At 38.4% G+C, this 17979-nt stretch overlaps 1 protein-coding gene across 2 annotated transcripts; it reads right to left on the bottom strand.

Moving 5' to 3' along the window:
• Nucleotides 1-3856: 3856 nt before the first annotated feature.
• On the bottom strand, nt 3857-10780 carry ADCYAP1 (adenylate cyclase activating polypeptide 1). Of its 2 annotated transcripts, XM_069960083.1 has the most exons (5): nt 10322-10780; nt 9991-10095; nt 7517-7651; nt 6856-6951; nt 3857-4295 (listed from the first exon to the last, which is right to left on the bottom strand). In XM_069960083.1, exons 2-5 carry the CDS (start codon nt 10092-10094, stop codon nt 4109-4111), a joined length of 522 nt encoding a protein of 173 aa, XP_069816184.1. In that variant the 5' UTR covers nt 10095; nt 10322-10780; the 3' UTR covers nt 3857-4108. The 2 variants fall into 2 exon arrangements, with proteins under 2 accessions (XP_069816184.1, XP_069816185.1); XM_069960084.1 differs by lacking the exon at nt 6856-6951.
• Nucleotides 10781-17979: the final 7199 nt, after the last annotated feature.

Below are 17979 nucleotides of genomic sequence, written 5' to 3'. Positions count from 1 at the left end.
TGTCATCTGCAGTGTATGATTGTCAGATAAATGTTTGTTGAATCTGATCAACAAAAATGTTTTAAAGGTTTGTTTATTATGTTTATGATTTTGTGTCATTTAGTATCACTGCCTCATTATGGTGTATTATTATTTTTATCACATTTTCTTTAGGAGACAAATCAATGACTTCATTTATTTATATTTGAAACAATTTTATGGTAGTGTTTGCTTGTTGCTTACCAAGCAACTGCATTTGAAACACTGCACATTGAAAGTATAGCAGTTGGTAAATATAGTCGGAAAGATACTTCCTGTTCCACCAGGTTACCTTAATACTATAGACAAATGTAGGTCCTTGTCAATAGGTTTTTTATGTAATTTGTACTCTCAAAATGTTATTTTTATGTGCTCTCTGAATGTAGTCTAGATTAAATAGCTTTACCTGTCTAGTGTGTATGTTCATATAAAGATACTTTTTCTATTCTCCCTATGTGTTCACTGTATGCTTCAATGGTAACTAATACTTAGCACCTATTATACAAATGAATTATCTTTTATCGGAAATAATAAGCATCGTTCCATGTGAAGGACCACTTAAATATACACTGTCCATTTAATAAGGAGATAAAATAATTTCATTGTACAAGTAATATTTTCATTTTATAATAATTGTGCGGGTCTAGCTGCAAACAGGTTTACTCTATCAGTCAAAATACTGTGCTTAAATTATGTATTGTTGGGAATATATAATTTAGTTAAAATGGAACCTATTATCATTTTCATGCTGTTTAAACCACAAGCCATCAGGTAGAGTTCCTTGGTGTCTTCTTTACATCCTGCTGGCTTAGATTGATAGATTTCTCCCTCTACCCAAAGAGAGAACAATCTATCAGTCCATGGAGGTGGGACTGGCTGAGGCCACTATGGACTGCTCCCATAAGTTGTGGTTCAGGCAGCATGAAAGTGATGACAGATTCCCTTTAACAACCAGTAGTGAACTGGTTGGATTAGCTCAGAACAAAGTCTATCTATTTCTGCATTATTGTATTCTTGCATACAAAATGGGGGCTTCTTGACTTGCTGTCTAGATGATGGATATATTTATACATTTTCAGTGTGACTAGTAAGGGTTTACAGTAGTTAAGTATGCAAAAATGAAGATAACCCCATACATTTGCTAGTAGAGCATTACCGTTTAGAAGGATGGGTCAAGGAAGTATTATTGTCAGTGTATTTTGCTATCCATTAAACCAACAATGATTACTCACACGCAGCCTTTTGTTTTTCCCAAGAGACCATGATGTCTAAAAATGGAATCTAATATTTCCATCATCTCTCTACTGTACTATAATATGCGCTTCCATGAGTCTTCTTTCAGACATTCATTGTCTACGTCATTACACTTCCATCATCAGATACTTGACTGCCGGGACTGTAAATAGTCTTGCTGATCACTTAAGATGTAACTTATAGAGTCTTTGGGAATCCATTTTCCATCGACTAGGTTTGCATTTGGAAGCAAAGAAGATATTCAACTACACTGCTGAAACTGATCATATAAACAAGTATGATGTACAACCCAGGAATCTCTATAAATAAGCAACAGCATATTAAGTGATTGCTTTGGCATAGTGTATTTGAACAGAGCTAGTTTTGTATAATTTACTAATACTTACAAAAATGATCCAAAACATTTTCGTTTTGACAAATACAAAAAAGAACTACCAGAAATTCTGTGCACAAGTACACACATCTTTCATGGTTCCATTTTTTTAAGGAAAATAAATTAAGGAGCACAAAAAAATGAATAGATCTAAAGTTTTAAGGAAATGCACAAATGCCATTTCATAGATCAGGTTTTCCAAACATTAGACAAAATTGCATTGGATACAAAAATTTATTAACACAAGCTTTGCACACTTTATATAACATTAATCAATTGTTTAGTTCTAGATAGTTGTGTAATAATATTCACTTTTATATTAATAATCTGTTGCACACAAAATATAGACTTACATCTAGGCAGATCGTTGTAGAACAGATCCACTGAATTTAGTAAGGCTGTTGGCTTCGCTGTAAATCGTACAAAGGATCGGATGCTAAATAGATGATGCGATAACTACTACACTCAAAAGCAACTGAAACCCTACATCATCTCTACACCTAACAAACATTATAATCCTATCCACTACAAACAAACACAGAGATGAGACTAAAATACAAGCCAATGTGTTGCAGCATTGTAGGGCCACTAAAAAGCCATCTGTGATTCGTGGCAATTTAAAAGGCGAGGGAAGGCACAAAAGCTGCAAACTGCATCCTGTGTCACACTGCCTGAGGAAAACGCAAAATGAAGGTAAGATTGATGTCATGCAGACCAAACTCCTATGGGCAGCTACTGCTTGCAATAGGATCAGCTGGCAGGGGGTGGCCTAGGAAGGAACTCTAGTCAAGCTCAAGCTCCTTTGATCCATCTCCTCTTTCTTAACAGACTGGAAGGAAGAAAAAGCTGAAAGGTTTGGTACACTTTCTCTAGCAGCATTCTTGCTCTTGACTTAGACATTGGTGACTCAGATGAAGTTTTCTCTTTAGGTAAATTTAGGTGAAAAAGAAAAAAAATAAGTATTTACACTTTCTAGAAATCTCTCCAGACACAGGCATGGTTATGAGGCTGACATACAGCAAGAGAGACCTCAGTTTCCTTGCGGTTCTTTTTTTTTTTTTTTTCTTTTTTTTTTTTTTTTCCTTTTTTTTTTTCTTTTTTTACATTTGATCATAAATACTTTTTGAATGCTACACATTATATTATGACAAAACGTTGTTTTATGAAAGTACTTTTACTAAGCAATAAGCCATAATGTAGAAAAATACATCTTTACCTTTTAAAGACTCAAAAAACAAAGAACAAAACTTTAGTAGTAGTGCATAATTATTTAGTAGTAGCTACAACAGGGGTTCCTAACTTTACAATAAGAGCTTGCATAAACATAACATGAGGTGCTTACAATTAGAATAAATGACTTGCGGAATGACATTATTAAAATGGTGAAGGGCAAGGAAAAAGGTGGAATATCCTACAAGAAGACAGCGAAAAGAAATATCTAAACTCAGAACTGAAAAAAATATTTTTGGTAGATTCACATGAAGAGAAGCATGGACAGCACTGGAGAGAAACACAATGTACTTTGTATCCCGTTCCAATACCAAGCTGCCCATTGTCAGTTGGGTAATGGACCTATAGAAGAACTTTTTTTTTTAAAAGACAGGTCCGCTACCTTTAACTTCATTTTGGGCTGTTCTGTACGCAATGTGCTGTACCTATTACTAGCTTTCATCTTGTCACTTGACTAGCAGATACTTACTGCCAGGACAATGTTACTATGTGCCTGGTCCAATTAGAAAGTTTAGTAGGTGATTTTAAAAGTGGGGTGCATTGAAGCGTCCGTCAATTTAAAAGAACTATTGGGTCCTGAAAATATTTTAAGTAAACATAAATACATATAAAAGTGGAATTTAAGACAGCACAACATTTGGAGAATCTAACAAGAGGGACAGTGCTCCTTAAAGCTTTAAAGGAGCCAGTGCTGACACTCACTGAGGGCAAAATCACCCCGAGTGATTCTCAAAAATCATTAGCAACATAATCCCTTGCACTAGGTCATCAATGTCTATGTCCATCAGCAAAAGGTTAAATTTAAGGTCTTCAACCCTGTCGCGGATAAAAATACTATCCATTTAATTTCAAGTTACAAAAATAGGAGCAAAATATTTAAAGCAATGATTGTCTTTCTTCTCTATTTTTTTTATATAAAAACATAAACAGCTCATGAGAATTCTAAGATTTGTGCACACATTGTACTTGTTCTTTGTCACTTATATATATATTTATATAGAACATATATAACTTATTGATTGGTCCACAAAGTAGATCTGTGCGTTCTCTAGTGCTTTGTACAAAAGAAAAACAATATTATTATCAAAATATTCATTTAATGGCTTTACTTAATACATAAATACATGTTTGTAGATAACACAGGAGCGATGATTGTTCAGTCAGTTTGGTGATGATTTTTTTTTTTTTCTCGTTTTGTTGGGCTGTATACACAGGTTGGCTGGTTGCTCATCGCTACAAGTATGCTACTCGTCGTCCTTTATTTTTAATTCTTTGTTTATACCTTTTCCCCAGGACTGCTGCCAAGTATTTCTTGACAGCCATTTGTTTTCTGTAGCGGCTGTAGCTGTCAGTGAAGATGCCATCCGAGTGCCGTTTTGATAGTGGTTCCGAGTCATCTTCCAAGCTGCTACTCAATGCACTGCAATGGCAAAAAGCAAGAGTTGCAGTCTACAGTAGCATCTCTCTACATGCACCCAGGTTTGTTGTCTAGCAGGGTCTGCATCAGCGATACCTGGCTTAAGATACTGAGCAAGCACCATACAATAGAACTTACTACTCTCATTCACAAGAGACATTAACCTTAAATATTGGAATGGCCCCCATTGATGGATTATTGAGTTAGTTAACCATGTTCGCTAAAATTCACAGGCATTGAACTTGGCATATACTTCAGTAATGATTTATTCATTACAAAAATTGATTCCCCTGTTCTTCCTGCTACAATCTTCATTGTGATCTCCCTTATAACAGCCATCCTTTTAGAGCCAATAGGTGCTATAAATCAATGAACATGTACTGAATCAAAGGAGATACACACAGCATGCAGCAGGGAACCAGGAATACTAGTCTTGGGGTGCAAAACTTTTTCATCCATGGCAAATTGTCTGCTTTGAGTTACATAAATTCTACCTGAAACAGAATATACACTGAATATTGGCAGGCTAGGCACTATCAGTAAGAACTGCTCAATGGCCCATTCCTCTTCATTGACATGCACACAGCCCCAACCATTCTCAAAGTTTGAAGATATTGTGTGTTGAATGGAAAGGTGATATATATGTCTTATATAAGACATTTATTGATCATTTATCAGTTACCACCAATGTATGAATCTAATCCCAAGCTGTTTTGTGTTCCCACCCAATGTGTTTCTGCAAGAGCACAGATGCAAGTGGATACATTTCACCTAAATGTATCAATATAATAAGGTGCAGCATGCTTCTTCATAGGCCATCCATATAATAGTTCTGCCACCTTTCTTACCCATATATAATGACCCACAACACTGGCATCAACAAATACATAGCATCAATTGATTTTCAAAACAAGGCAGACTAGATTTATTCCCTCAAAAAATGAATTGAATATGGTAGCTATAAAGTCTCATGAGGGATATGACAAATGGATTCCTTATTCCTTTCTCTGTCAAACACATTGAGCCACCAGCCGCTATCTTGCAGGTTTATCATTCATTATTGTGAAGTGAGGCAAGGTTTATCTTGTAATTAGCTCCATGTATCATGATTTTAGCCTGATTTATGGTGGCCTCTGAATGATGTGTTTGTCAAAGAAGATGTCTAGCCTTGGAACAAAGGGAACATAACTTCTAATAAAGAGATTCTATTTTATCACCTCTAACATGTGATATCAGACAGATGGATAGCATGTGCATCAAAACAGCAAGCCAGGCTTTGTCTGCATGGGCGTGTGCGTCTGTATGCATGGATAGGTGTGTGCGAGCGTGAAAGTGTGTTTTATTAATCAAGTCTTATTGCTTGCAAAAAAAAAGCGAGAGAAAAAAAAATCTTCATGTCAAACCCAATTATAGCTGTGTAAATCCTGAACAAAGGGTACAAACATCTGCCACACTGTCTACCCAAGCTCCATTAGGCAACCCTATGCCTTGATCCTCGTGTTGGACAACTCCCAAAGGCCTCTGTCTCATTACCAATCACTACAGGGCTGTCCTGCCTTTTGCTACCATAATTGCCTCTAGGGGCTTCTTGTCAACAACATAAAAAGAGTTGTGAAATATATGGAAGGATATTGATGTACCGATTGGGACAAAGTCAGGGGTGGCTTTCTAATGTTCCTTAAATTGCAGACTTCGCCTTTGTGCTGCATTGCTTACAGACGTCTGGGTAGCAAAAATCCAAGGCTAGATCCTGCACAGTCTGGTGACATTTACAAAGCTAATGCATGTTATAAGACGAATGGCTAAATGGCAATACTTACACAGCCAAATGTACGGGAGGCTCTGACAGGGGCACCATCTGCGCATGCCTCATGTTATATAGCTATCAACTGTAATTTTATTATACATTACGTAATCTACTAATCACTCAGGTCTTTCAGCTAATAGCCCAACTAGCATTCATTCACTGGTAACTTAAAGGGGAATTTCGCAAAAATCAACAAATGTAACAGCTAAGACACAGGAAGTCACAGGTTTTACTAACTAAAAGCAATTCACATAGTGTGACATTAAAGTCAGATAATTTAGGATGACAGTATGGAGACAATATATTCATCACATGAATTATTCATTATGAAGATGTGATGAGTTCCCCTGAGCGTTATTAAAATGTTACCCAACCCAGAAATCTATACTGCGTGAGGGTGCACAACTGCTACATTTTTCAAAGGAAAATCAATGACATATTGGACAATAAAGAAGAAGAGAGCCCACCACAAAAATATAAATGCATCGTCCAGGTGAAATAAACACCACAGCTTATTATAGCCGTGTAGCCCTTCTGAATATGGAGGATATAAATAACTAGCTTGGCATTTTAATTCCATAAACTAGATGTGTCTACTGTCTGATGGTTTGCGCTACGTCGTCCATATGTTTCTGTACATAAGGCGGATCTGTTCTTCATAAATATTGATTACAGCCTGAACTCGGACAGATTTTTTATTTTTTTTTTACCTCTATGGATGTGTACAAATACTACGTTTTAAGAGCACAACCTTACCCTAAGCGATTGGCCATCAGAGTATGCAGGTATTTCCTCGCAGACAACTGCCCCAGTAAATTCCTATAGGCTTTGTTTAATAGATCATCAGCATGTCTGACAACAGCAAAGAAAAAAAAAATAATAAAAAAAAGGGAAAGATGATTCCTGGAAATCTGACATCAACATGTGTTGTTTTCAAGCAAGAAGCATTTCTCAATGGAATGTGTGTATGTGTGTGCAGGGAGGGGAGGGTGCAGCTGACCCATTAAAGCTTCCTGATTAAGCCTAGACTGATCTGTCACAGGGTCATGTTTTACTCTAGTCCACATGTTATGCCTGATATATCCTTTCCGCCCACATCCACATTCTGTGTACCACAGAAACATATACATATAAGGATTTTTTGTTGTTGTTCTTAATTTCCCAAGATGCTGCTTAATTGCAAGATGCCACCTGATTAGCACTGAATGTTACTCATTTCCATAAATCTCCATTTTTTCCCTTTAAATGTGCACCTCCTGTTAAATAATTTGGATGCATTGCAGAAGTCGCAATATGCTCTGACATGAAACAGAAGCAGGGTTATTGTGTTTGCAGATTTTATTTCATTATTTGTGACTATGCAACACATCATTTTAACTAGATTTTTATCTCATTTAGGGAAAAAGTCTGAATTCACCTCTTTTCCGGCGGGTAATAAAAGGAGTACATATCATCTAAGACCGAGGCTGGATTTCCAATACCAATTGGATCGTTATCAAAAGCAAAGTCTGGAAGAGTGTTACCGTCCTCATCATACACTTCATCTTCAAGCCTAATGAGCAGAGAGAAAGAAAAGGAGAATGAATTGTAAGCCTCTTAATTAATCAAAAATGCATAATGACTTGATCATTGCCTTTTGGAGCAATGTAATCCCTGGCAAAGGTTCATTTCTAGCGTCTACATTACTGGTCTTTTTTCTCTGAATATTGTTCGGTGATGAGATGCCAGACGCTGATGGAAAAAGACCCCCTGAGACCCTATCAATCTGTAGGTGGGCGTGAGAGAAATAACAAGAGCAGCCCATCTGTGAGCTGACCTGAGGTTGGGGCTGGGCCAGAGCGAGCTGCCAAATCCTACAATCATTAGTACAGGGAACTGAGAGGAGAGAGAGAGAGGAGGAGGAGGGGAGGAAGGGAAAGATTAGAAAAGGTTGGGGGGGGGGGGGACAACTTTCCTTTATTGGCAGAACAGCATCATCAAACACACTATCAGCTTCCAAACATTAAATGTGAGCACTAAGCATTGGCCACAAAGCACTGAAAATGTTTAGCAGCCATGTTACCCAGACCCCCTCTACAGAAGGAGGGGTATATTTGGAAAGACTGGGTCCTGACTTCGTCGAGTTTTGTTTCTTTTATGCCAAGTTCCTCCTTTAAGATTTTTTTTTTCACTTTGTATCTGCTGGGATGTAGGTCACCATAAGCTATTTTTGTCAGTTTGCTCTGCCAGCATTATTAATAATAGATGTTTCCAAAGTGTTTTACTCTTGCTAAATCTGGATCACAGTTTAGCTGTGTCAGATTGTCTGTACCACAGGCAAATGATCCAGGGTATTATATAGATTAACATAGCCAAGTAGATAGTACACCCAAACAGTTTACGCTGACCACTGTCACTGAGCACACAACAAGCATAAACAGCCTCTGGCATTTCATCTGTTCCTGGGCTGAAACTACTGTTGCCCTATGCTGTGGATGATAGGAGTTACATCTCAGCAACAGCTGACGTGACAGAAAAATTGTTTATTATCTAATAAAAACTAGTATCATTCAACAAGGTTAGGGCAGGAAAGCAAAGAAATAGGAAAAACTTGAAAATACATAAATCAATGGTTGGATTTTATTTACTGCTATGTTACACCTATTAGTTTGTGACCCTTTGTGCTTCTGAATGTCTGTTTTTCATTTCGGGGACACAGTGATTCTACTGAGAGGGGTAAGCAATCTTCAGAGCAAACAATGAATTATTTATAAACCTAATAAGTGAATTGTGCAGGAAATTCAGAAGCCAAATAATCCCTAGCCTGACAAAGACAATAAAAATATTGATTATTCGGACAATAGCTGAAATGATTTTTGCTGTTTATTTCTTGTAAAGGTAAAAAATACAGAAGAGACTATTTCATTTACTACGCTTTTTTTTGTTTGTTTTTTGGCATTGTATCTGTAAAACCTACAATATAGCTGATACCTTATCATGAATACTATCCATCCCAGCATATACATTTAATGTTCTGTGAACTGAGCATATTTAAAAAGAAATCGCATAAACTGGCGCTGGTGCTTCTGCTTTTACCAGCATCTTCAAGACATGTATATGGGGTGTAAAATGGATTTTAACACTCAAGTAATGCACTAATGCTTAATGCATATGGTCTATATTCCTTATGTTCCTTGTGTTAATCACACTAAGCGCCTATGGAAATAAGGCAAATGCAGATGACATGACAATAAAGCTGTTTTTAATAGAAAAGACTAATATTTTTCATATACATCTTGTAATCCTATTAATTTGCTTGTACAATAGATGCCACACACCTGTTCCATTATAAGAAGAGTGACTCTCAGCCAAACAGAGGCACGAAGCACTAGGGGCTTCCCTGGCTGTCATGTTTTGTCATTTAAAGATGTACTATCACTAATCCTGATCCGTATCACTGAGGCAATGCAAAGCCATGTTCTGGGAAGCTAACTCATTTCATTAGTAATCTGTATCTAAAATGCTAACTATAAAGGCACAATTCCAAGGATATGAGCCAGACAGACACGTCCTATGGGGAAAATGAGTTAAACGTGTCAAGCATTTTTTTAGCATTAAATATTATTGACTTTGAACCCTTTTGATGAGACGGGATCTTTGAACATCATACTGCTGAGATTGTAGCCCACTGCGTATGAATGTATGAATGCATGAAATGCAAGCCTGCTCTCCTTCCCTAGTTTTTTTTTGTAGTAAATGAGGAGATGCTACACATGGTGTATAATAGAGATGGTTACCTGTATAAAATAGTGACATGCAGAATGATTTCTTTTCAATGGGCATGATAAAGGCGTCAATGATCTGAATGACATAACAACAGGTTTTGATGATAATAATTAGTGTGATACTTACCTAAGTGCTGGGTACTTGAGCGCAGTAGGTGAGGAGTGGACAGTGCAGCGCATTACTCCATACACCAACAGCCAGGCGAGCAGTGCTTTCCTGTACATTGTCATTCTGCGGGCGAGAGAAGTGAAGGAAACACTTTCAACAAGCACTTCTCATTAGCTCAGATCGATGTGCGATTTGACCTCAATTAGATCAATGCATATGCAAGTGAGGCAGGCATAAAATGTTCAAATATACAATATATTCACTTTTCCCCTATCACATACCTAAAAAGTAGCTACAACAGCAAATTCTATCATAACGGTTCATAGACAGAAGCATGCAAGGTTCTTACCATATAAAAAAAAAAACTCCACTGTGTCACAAAAAACAGAGATGTCAGGTCCCAAGTTAAAGCCAAGTGTCTTGCAAGTTTCCGTTCCCTCTTAGAATGTGGACTGCATTGCCTTGTCTGACAGGTTGGGATTACACAGGAACTGACTGGATGCAGCTATTTTGTCTAAAAGTTTGATGCAAGCCACAATTCCAGGGATAAAATAAAGGTGGATTCCGACTGAGATGACAAAAAGAGCGGAGGAATAAGAAAATAAAGAATAAAATATAACCTCCCTAGCTGAAAAAGTAAATGAAAGAAAGAAAAAAAGAAGTTGTAGCTGCTGGGAAGTAAATACGAATGAGATATAAAAAAGCAGTGAGCCAGGGAGGCAGGGAGAGCCTGGTGCAGCCTGTTATGAGTCTTGGGCTGAGATGCTGACAATGAGATCAGATCTTCTCTAAGATACTTCTCCTGAGGCGTTTCTCTAGCTGCTTTCTTCTCCTTCTTGTGCTGCAATTCAAGTTGACCAGCCCTCCGTTCTTGTATGTATATACATATATTTATATATATATACACACACATGCAGGATAGTTACTGCAAACGCCACTTTCGGAAGAGGTTGCTTCGTAAATGTTTGTCTGCATATTACCTTTAAATACCAGCTATTGTTTGTGATTCTGTGGCGCTCGGATTTTTATCCATGGATCAAACAGCTTCCCTTTTTTTCAGAGTGTAAGTCACGTAATGATCCAGTATCAGAAAAGACGTCATCAGGCCAATTCCTCCAGGAACACGATCACAATTCTCATCTTTCCTCACAGATGATCTGATCACAGTCATAAGTTTTCTTATAAATATTCTGACATACACATTCCCTTCAGTTTAACCACACATCAATATTTTTTTTTTCCTCTTTTGGCAAAATGTTCTCATTCATTATCTCTGACAGTACAGGTGACAAGCAAAAGTATCCACTGCTCATTCTACATTAGAAAAAAAAGGAAAAGTTTAATCCTGGGGAGCTTGAGAGAATTATTTACCTAACATACATCTGATATATACATGTAAGATATCTATGCGTAATCTACCAATGCATACACAGTATATATATGCTATAGGCATGCATATATCCTCACTAGAAAGGGTTAAATGACAATCACTGATCTGCCAATGCACCCTTAAGATCTTCAGAGTTTCCCTAAATGTCTAATTTGTTTAAATAATATAATAACAGATTTGACAGATTTGACTTATGGCTTAAAGTAAAGGAGCTGTCCATCTGCTAGTGCTGAAACTGGAGCTGCTGTCTATAAGACCTATATAGCTTATATTGTATAATGACCAACCTTATATATCGGTTTAATATGCTTTCCCAATAAACAGACCTTTATACACTCCAGTGACATATTTACATGTTAGAAATGTGTGTTAAACTGGAGAATGTTCTTCAGTACTATAGATTTTCCACTTAGTCCATTTTCTACATCATTATACTATTAGTTAAATATCTGGTAATTGTGGTGCCAAGAGAAAAGTACATTAAAGATTTTATATAGGCTCTTTGGGGAATCCCCCATTAGGAAGTCTGAAGATTAAATATTGCTATTTCCTTTCTTTCCTTTTTTTCCTTTTTTCATTTACAGAAAATGACGTGAGATCACCACAATTACGTGGGTAGCCCACCAAGATCCTCCCTAGACAATATGCTTAGAACAGGCTGTTCCGGAGTAAATAATACTGTATTACACAGACATTTACAAGAATGTGGAATGTCATCAGCCTTTTAAGCAGGTTTTTTTTTTATAATCAGGATCTAACTCATATACCACTAAGGAATATCCACTCCAACCTCACCTGCATTATAATAGGCTTATAGATTATTTCTCCGTAGGATATAAAATATTAATTCAAGCAGATCAATTGTGATAAATAACAAGATGACGGCTAAGGCCCATTGGCACTGGCATCCTAAATAAAATAATGGTCAGATAATCATATTAAAAACATATAGGTTAGCACTTATGTGAAATAACTGTTCATGTTATAAAGGCATTGTAAATGAAGTTTATAAGCAAAGCTCAACTTTCCTGACGATTTCTGAAATGTCTGCAGTGCTTCTGTGTAAAGAGAACTGGTGAAAGAGCCCCACCATGTGGTCATTTTTTAGTTAAACACCAGCGAGCATTGCTAGTAAAAACTAAGGACCTATTGAAAGGCGCTAGCAAGCTAGTCCATTCATAAATTTGTGAAGAATGTCTGCAAAGTACTTCTTATGTTTCTTCTGGTTTTCTATTAAACTACTGGAGACGTATAGTAAAGGAATAAACTACATGGTATGTAACAAAGCATACGTATAGGAATAAGCAAAGCCTTTATCAAATAAGCAAGATATATACAGAAGAATACAAACCTTATTTACAGAATAACAGACTGACCTTTGCCAAGATGCCAACAACATTTAATCAATTATTTACTCAGGTGGAGTTACTGTAGCTGTGAACAGTGTTGAACAATAAGAACATGGTCAAAATGTAGAAATGCCAGTCTGGTTAAATAAAGAGCTGTCAAAAAATAGTGGTAATAAGAAAACAAAATATGGAGTCTTACAGAGATAGCTTTTACTAGAGTTTAGCTTTAAAACAATACTATAGTCCATTCTATCGGGTCATAAACAATTAATATTCTATTGTAACAAAATCGTTCTTCTTCCCCATACAAAATAAGTGCTGACGTACTTTAATACCGAGGAATTCAAGGGTCTAATATTAGATGATGAGGTGATTATTGAAGTATCTTCATGAATATTCATGTTTTATAGGCGGTACAATCAATACATGGGCTTTGGAAGACGTCACAATACTATGTGCCTTGCATAAATATTGTCGGGAAAGAGGACTATATAAAGTCTGAATTCTATGCGTATAACTGCAACAAAAGACTCCATTTCAAATGTCCTTGTTCAGTGTAGTCTTTTAAATAGGTTTTTTATTCCTTACAAACTCTTGAGAATTAAAAAAAAATAGATATTGTTATAGCCCCCTTCACCTATCCCACTAAATCCTTACACACCTAGCCCTGCTGAGAGGAACAGAAAAAAACATTTTTTTTTAAAGTTTTAACCATTTCAGACCAGGGCAAGCTATTAAAGTTGGAGATTAGAATGACAACAAATTCCTTATAGTTATAAAATGGGCATAAAAGAGCAATCTGCTTAACTCTTTTTTTCCTCCTTTAGTATTAGAATCATCACCTAAAATAAAAAGTAATGTCAAATAATCCCCTTCGAATCTCAGACTAAGCAATACAAATATCCGGCCTATAGAACTTAATTGTGCAGCACCTCCAAACTATATACAATGGAAATAGCCCCTTGGTCCCACATTTAGGGCAATTTAAGGGAAGGCAGGGATTTAGTTTTTATATTAATACTGTATTTTTAAGAGCCATAGTACATTAGTATAGTAATATTTCATTTCTAAGTAATAGCTGGTAAGTAATCCTCTAATAATTTCTGCTTTGCAGTGGAATTGGTACATATATACCTATAAATGGATATCTAGACATATTAAAGAAGTAATAAACATAGAAACAGGTAACCAGGAGATGAAGTTCTTTCTCCTTGGTGAATGGTTGAGGGGGCACAGTCTATAGAAGAGGTGGGGCCCAACAACATTTGTACCCATCTGCAGACCGAGAAGAGGGGGGAAGCTTCTGGCGCAGCCAAAGCCAGAAAACCAGGCAGTGATTTTAGTGAACCATGCAACAGGAGTCTTTCTCAACTTGTGTGAGCTGAAATGTTGCATGTGTCAGTAATAGAATCACTGGGATTGTGGCTAGAGTTCCATGTATTTTCTGTAAGGCCCCGTTCCCACTGAGCAAAACTAGCGGAATTCCGCAGCGGAATTGTTAGCCTCCCGCTCATAATGGGAGTCTATGGGAGGCGCGAGCTCCTGCTCTGTCCGCACTGAAGAATGAACATGTTCATTCCGCTAGTTTTGCGCAGTGGGAACGGGGCCTAACTAGGAACTCTTGGATGAAGTCTAGTGATGCAAACACATAGAATTCCTTATCTAGTGCTATTTTCTTCCTGGCTGTTATCCATTTAGATATTTCTTAGGTTCTCTTGAAATAATAGACAAAACAGAATTAAAGGGAAGGAGTAGATTAAGGAGGGAAATGCAATTTTTTTAAAAACATTTCTCTGTGCATGCTCTCTGTTTAGTGCTCCCAAAACTAGATCCCTAACCTAATCTGCAAGATAACCATGGAAACTGATTTACAGTAGTTGCTTCTGTTTTATCCTTACTCTACAATTGGGTTTGCAAACCTCTAACCTTTTTTTTACTAACAGCTGTGATGTGATACATATAGTAGACATACCTATGGTAGGGATTTTCTGGAATCAGCCATTATACAGTACCTTTTTATTGTTTTGTCTTTCAATTTGTTTCCAGTTAGAGAAACCCCATAAATTGTGCAGCGGCGATGTCTGGATCATCCTTTTAGTGAGTAATTCCTTACGGGAAATGTGATTTGCAGCACAGTCATCACTGTGACACATCTTAGTATAAAGGGCATTGACATTCACTTAGACAGTGAGTTAGAGGGATCTATCCCAATTTCTATCCTAAATCTTCATTGTAGCAAACACAAAATATCAGCATTTTTTGGGGTAAGAATGAATGTTTAGCGCTCTCTCACTCTAAAAAAAAATCCATTGAAACATTGCAATAACTACTACAAGCTACATCCAAAAGTCAGTCAGTCTATCTGTCTTTCTATCTATCTCCTATCTATCTATCTATCTATCTATCTATCTTCTATCTATCTATCTATCTATCTATCTATCTATCTATCTTTCTGTCTGTCTGTCTATCTCCTGTCTGTCCATCCATCTGTCTATCTACAGTATCTATCTATCTTTCTGTCTGTCTATCTCCTATCTGTCTGTCTATCCACTTTATCTACTGTCTTGGTTGACATTTACCTTAGCTTATGATATTTTCACAAAGCCAATGTCTTAGATCCATATTTTCTTTCTCAATTTTGGTTTAAAATAGATCTTCACAGGAACTGCTTTGTTGCCTCCTGAAAGTGTCTGGCTCCTGAAGTGAGTAACAAACATGGTACAATTCCATGATTTATAGTCCTTCTACCTGCAACTTTATATCTCTTTTAGCAAGAAATATAGAAGAATGATCAGACATTTGAGCTTTTATGATATTTATACTGTAAAGAATCCTCCACTCTATAAAGCCACACACTTTTAGCTATCAAAGCATACCCATATGAATTTATTAGAACAGAACAAGAGGAACATGGAAAGTATTTAAAATGGAATCATCAATTTTCTCATGTAAAACGTGGGCAAAAATCTATAGAGTGGCAATGCCTTAATCTCCCAACAAAAAGACTTCTGGGCAAAGGTAAGTAACAATAGCATTTATTATGTATTGGAACCCATATTAAAAAATAAATAGCTTTAAGACTAAGTCCTTTATTAACCCCTTAATGACATTTGCCATACATTTATGGCACTGCATCTATATAAAGGGAATCTATTGTCACAACCATACACACAAACCTAACGTTCTGTACTTGTAACCCGTGGCACCTTGATTAAAACATAAATAGTTCTGGCCTTCTTTAGATATACACGCAAAATATATGCTAATATGCTGCTTTTGTGTTCTGTGGATGGTTCTAAGTCCCCATGTGCATCATTTACCATGCCAAGCAACTCAAAAAGGAACCTTCCCCTTTTAATTGTGCATACCATCCCCACTTTCAGTTGTTGTGACATCCTTTATATGATCCCAGCCAGGATTTCCTGTGTGGCATAGTAACAGTAATGGCTTCTCAGCCCCGTACATTCCTGGCCAGCTGCAAAGATGTCAAGAAGATAAGATAATTATTTAAAAGAAAAGCACCCCAATCAGGGGTGGATTAAATGTACCCTGGTCCCCAGGATGCCTACCCATCCTGGGCCCCCCTCCAGTGCACAGATGCACTGACCCTAGAGTGACAAGCTCACTCACATCCCCCTATAGTAGATGGCCCCCTGTGTAGTCTCAATTTAGTAAATGGCCCACAGTGTATACCCCTTTAGTGGATGACCCCCTTGGTAGTCTGGTTTTGTAAATTGACCCTAGTTTAGTCCCCTTTAGTATATAGTCCCCAGTGTAGTCACCCCCTTTAGTAGATGGCTCCCTGTGTAGTACCACATTAGTAGATGCCCCCAATGGGGCCCCCTGAAACTGTCTCCAAAGCACCTAATTAACATAAAATGATTTTAGTTTATAGATACCATTTAAGACCCAGCTGCAGCACTATACAGCAAGAGGATGGTGCATGCATCAGCGGCATTTATCAGCTGAATATTATAGCTGACATCAGGGACGATTCTGGGGTCTCTGCCACCTGAGGCAAACCTCAGGTGGCCGCCCCCTCACTAGCAACCCCCCTTCCCGCCGTAACCGAATCACCCGCGCCTGCACACACCCCCCGCCGTAACCGAATCACCCGCGCCTGCACCCCCCCCCCCCCCGCCGTAACCAAATCACCCGCGCCTGCACACCCCCCCCCCCGGCCGGCCGGCCCTGCAGCCACTCACCTGTCCGATCCCACCACCAATGCTCACCGCTGTCCCGCGCCGTCAGTCAGCAGCTGTCATCGCCGCCAACGCTCACCGCTGTCTTCCTGGCCCTGCAGCCGCTCACCTGTCCTGCCGCAGCTGTCCCGTCCCACTGCCGACACTCACCGCTGTTCCCTTCCGTGCTCCCGCCCTTCAGCGAGTCGGGAGTGCCTGGGATCAGCAGGGGCCGTGATGCCCCCACTGACCCCGGGCACTCATGACTCGCTGGAGGGCGATGACAGCTGCTGGCTGACGGCGCGGGACAGCAGTGAGCGTTGGCGACGAAACAGCTGCGGCAGGACAGGTGAGTGGCTGCAGGGCTTCTGTCTGCCGCCCCCTGCAGGGGCGCAGAATCTGCCGCCTGAGGCGGAATACTCATTCCGCCTCATGGCAGAAACGGCCCTGGCTGACATGTCTGCTGCTACACATAGGATCAGATCATCAATCCTGGCCATTTGACCCCTAAGATGTCAGAGTCAATTATGACCTCTATGTGATATCTATGTGATTAGACAAAGGAAGGTGCTCCTTCAGTCACAGCCAGCTGATGGATTGCCTGCTCAGTTACTGATTGGCCAAGCAGGCAATGCATTTGCTGGGCCATGATGTTTCAGCTGCAGGAGTCTCAGGACGCCCACACCAAAACCCTTGTAACAGAAAAACAAAAATGCTATGTAATCATAGTGTGAATAAAGAGTTGTATTCACCCCTTGTCAATTAAATTTATGTCTCAGCATTTATTGTGGCATGGGTGTAATATTTTTGAGTAACCAGGTGATGACTATTTTGCAGCAGGCAGACTTGGGGTCTGACAAAGCATCATCTGCTGCAAAATGGCCGCCATCTGGCGACTCAGAAATAGTACAATAAGATCTTGTAAATTAAGATTGCACTCCAGGTAATGTGCCATTAGAAGGACACATTAATAATAATGTGCAAGTTTTGATTTCAAAGTGGGAATAAACATCTTACATCAAGTTTTGAGCTTTGCTGAGCCATGATACAGAGGTCTATGGGGTCTAGTTATTGAAGCCATTACAAT

Source organism: Dendropsophus ebraccatus, chromosome 2 (genome assembly GCF_027789765.1).
Source record: "Dendropsophus ebraccatus isolate aDenEbr1 chromosome 2, aDenEbr1.pat, whole genome shotgun sequence".
NCBI classification, from domain to species: domain Eukaryota; kingdom Metazoa; phylum Chordata; class Amphibia; order Anura; family Hylidae; genus Dendropsophus; species Dendropsophus ebraccatus.
This window is presented reverse-complemented; position numbering and strand designations above follow the sequence as displayed.

Bases quoted from the DNA above. Each gene is read 5' to 3' on its own strand.
- ADCYAP1 (XM_069960083.1), bottom strand. From the start codon at position 10,094: ATGACAATGTACAGGAAAGCACTGCTCGCCTGGCTGTTGGTGTATGGA. The intron at 7,652-9,990 runs GTAAGTATCACA...TCTGCTCATTAG, and splicing joins CTCAAGTACCCAGCACTTAG to GCTTGAAGATGAAGTGTATG. The intron at 6,952-7,516 runs GTGAATTCAGAC...TGCTGTTGTCAG, and splicing joins TATTACCCGCCGGAAAAGAG to ACATGCTGATGATCTATTAA.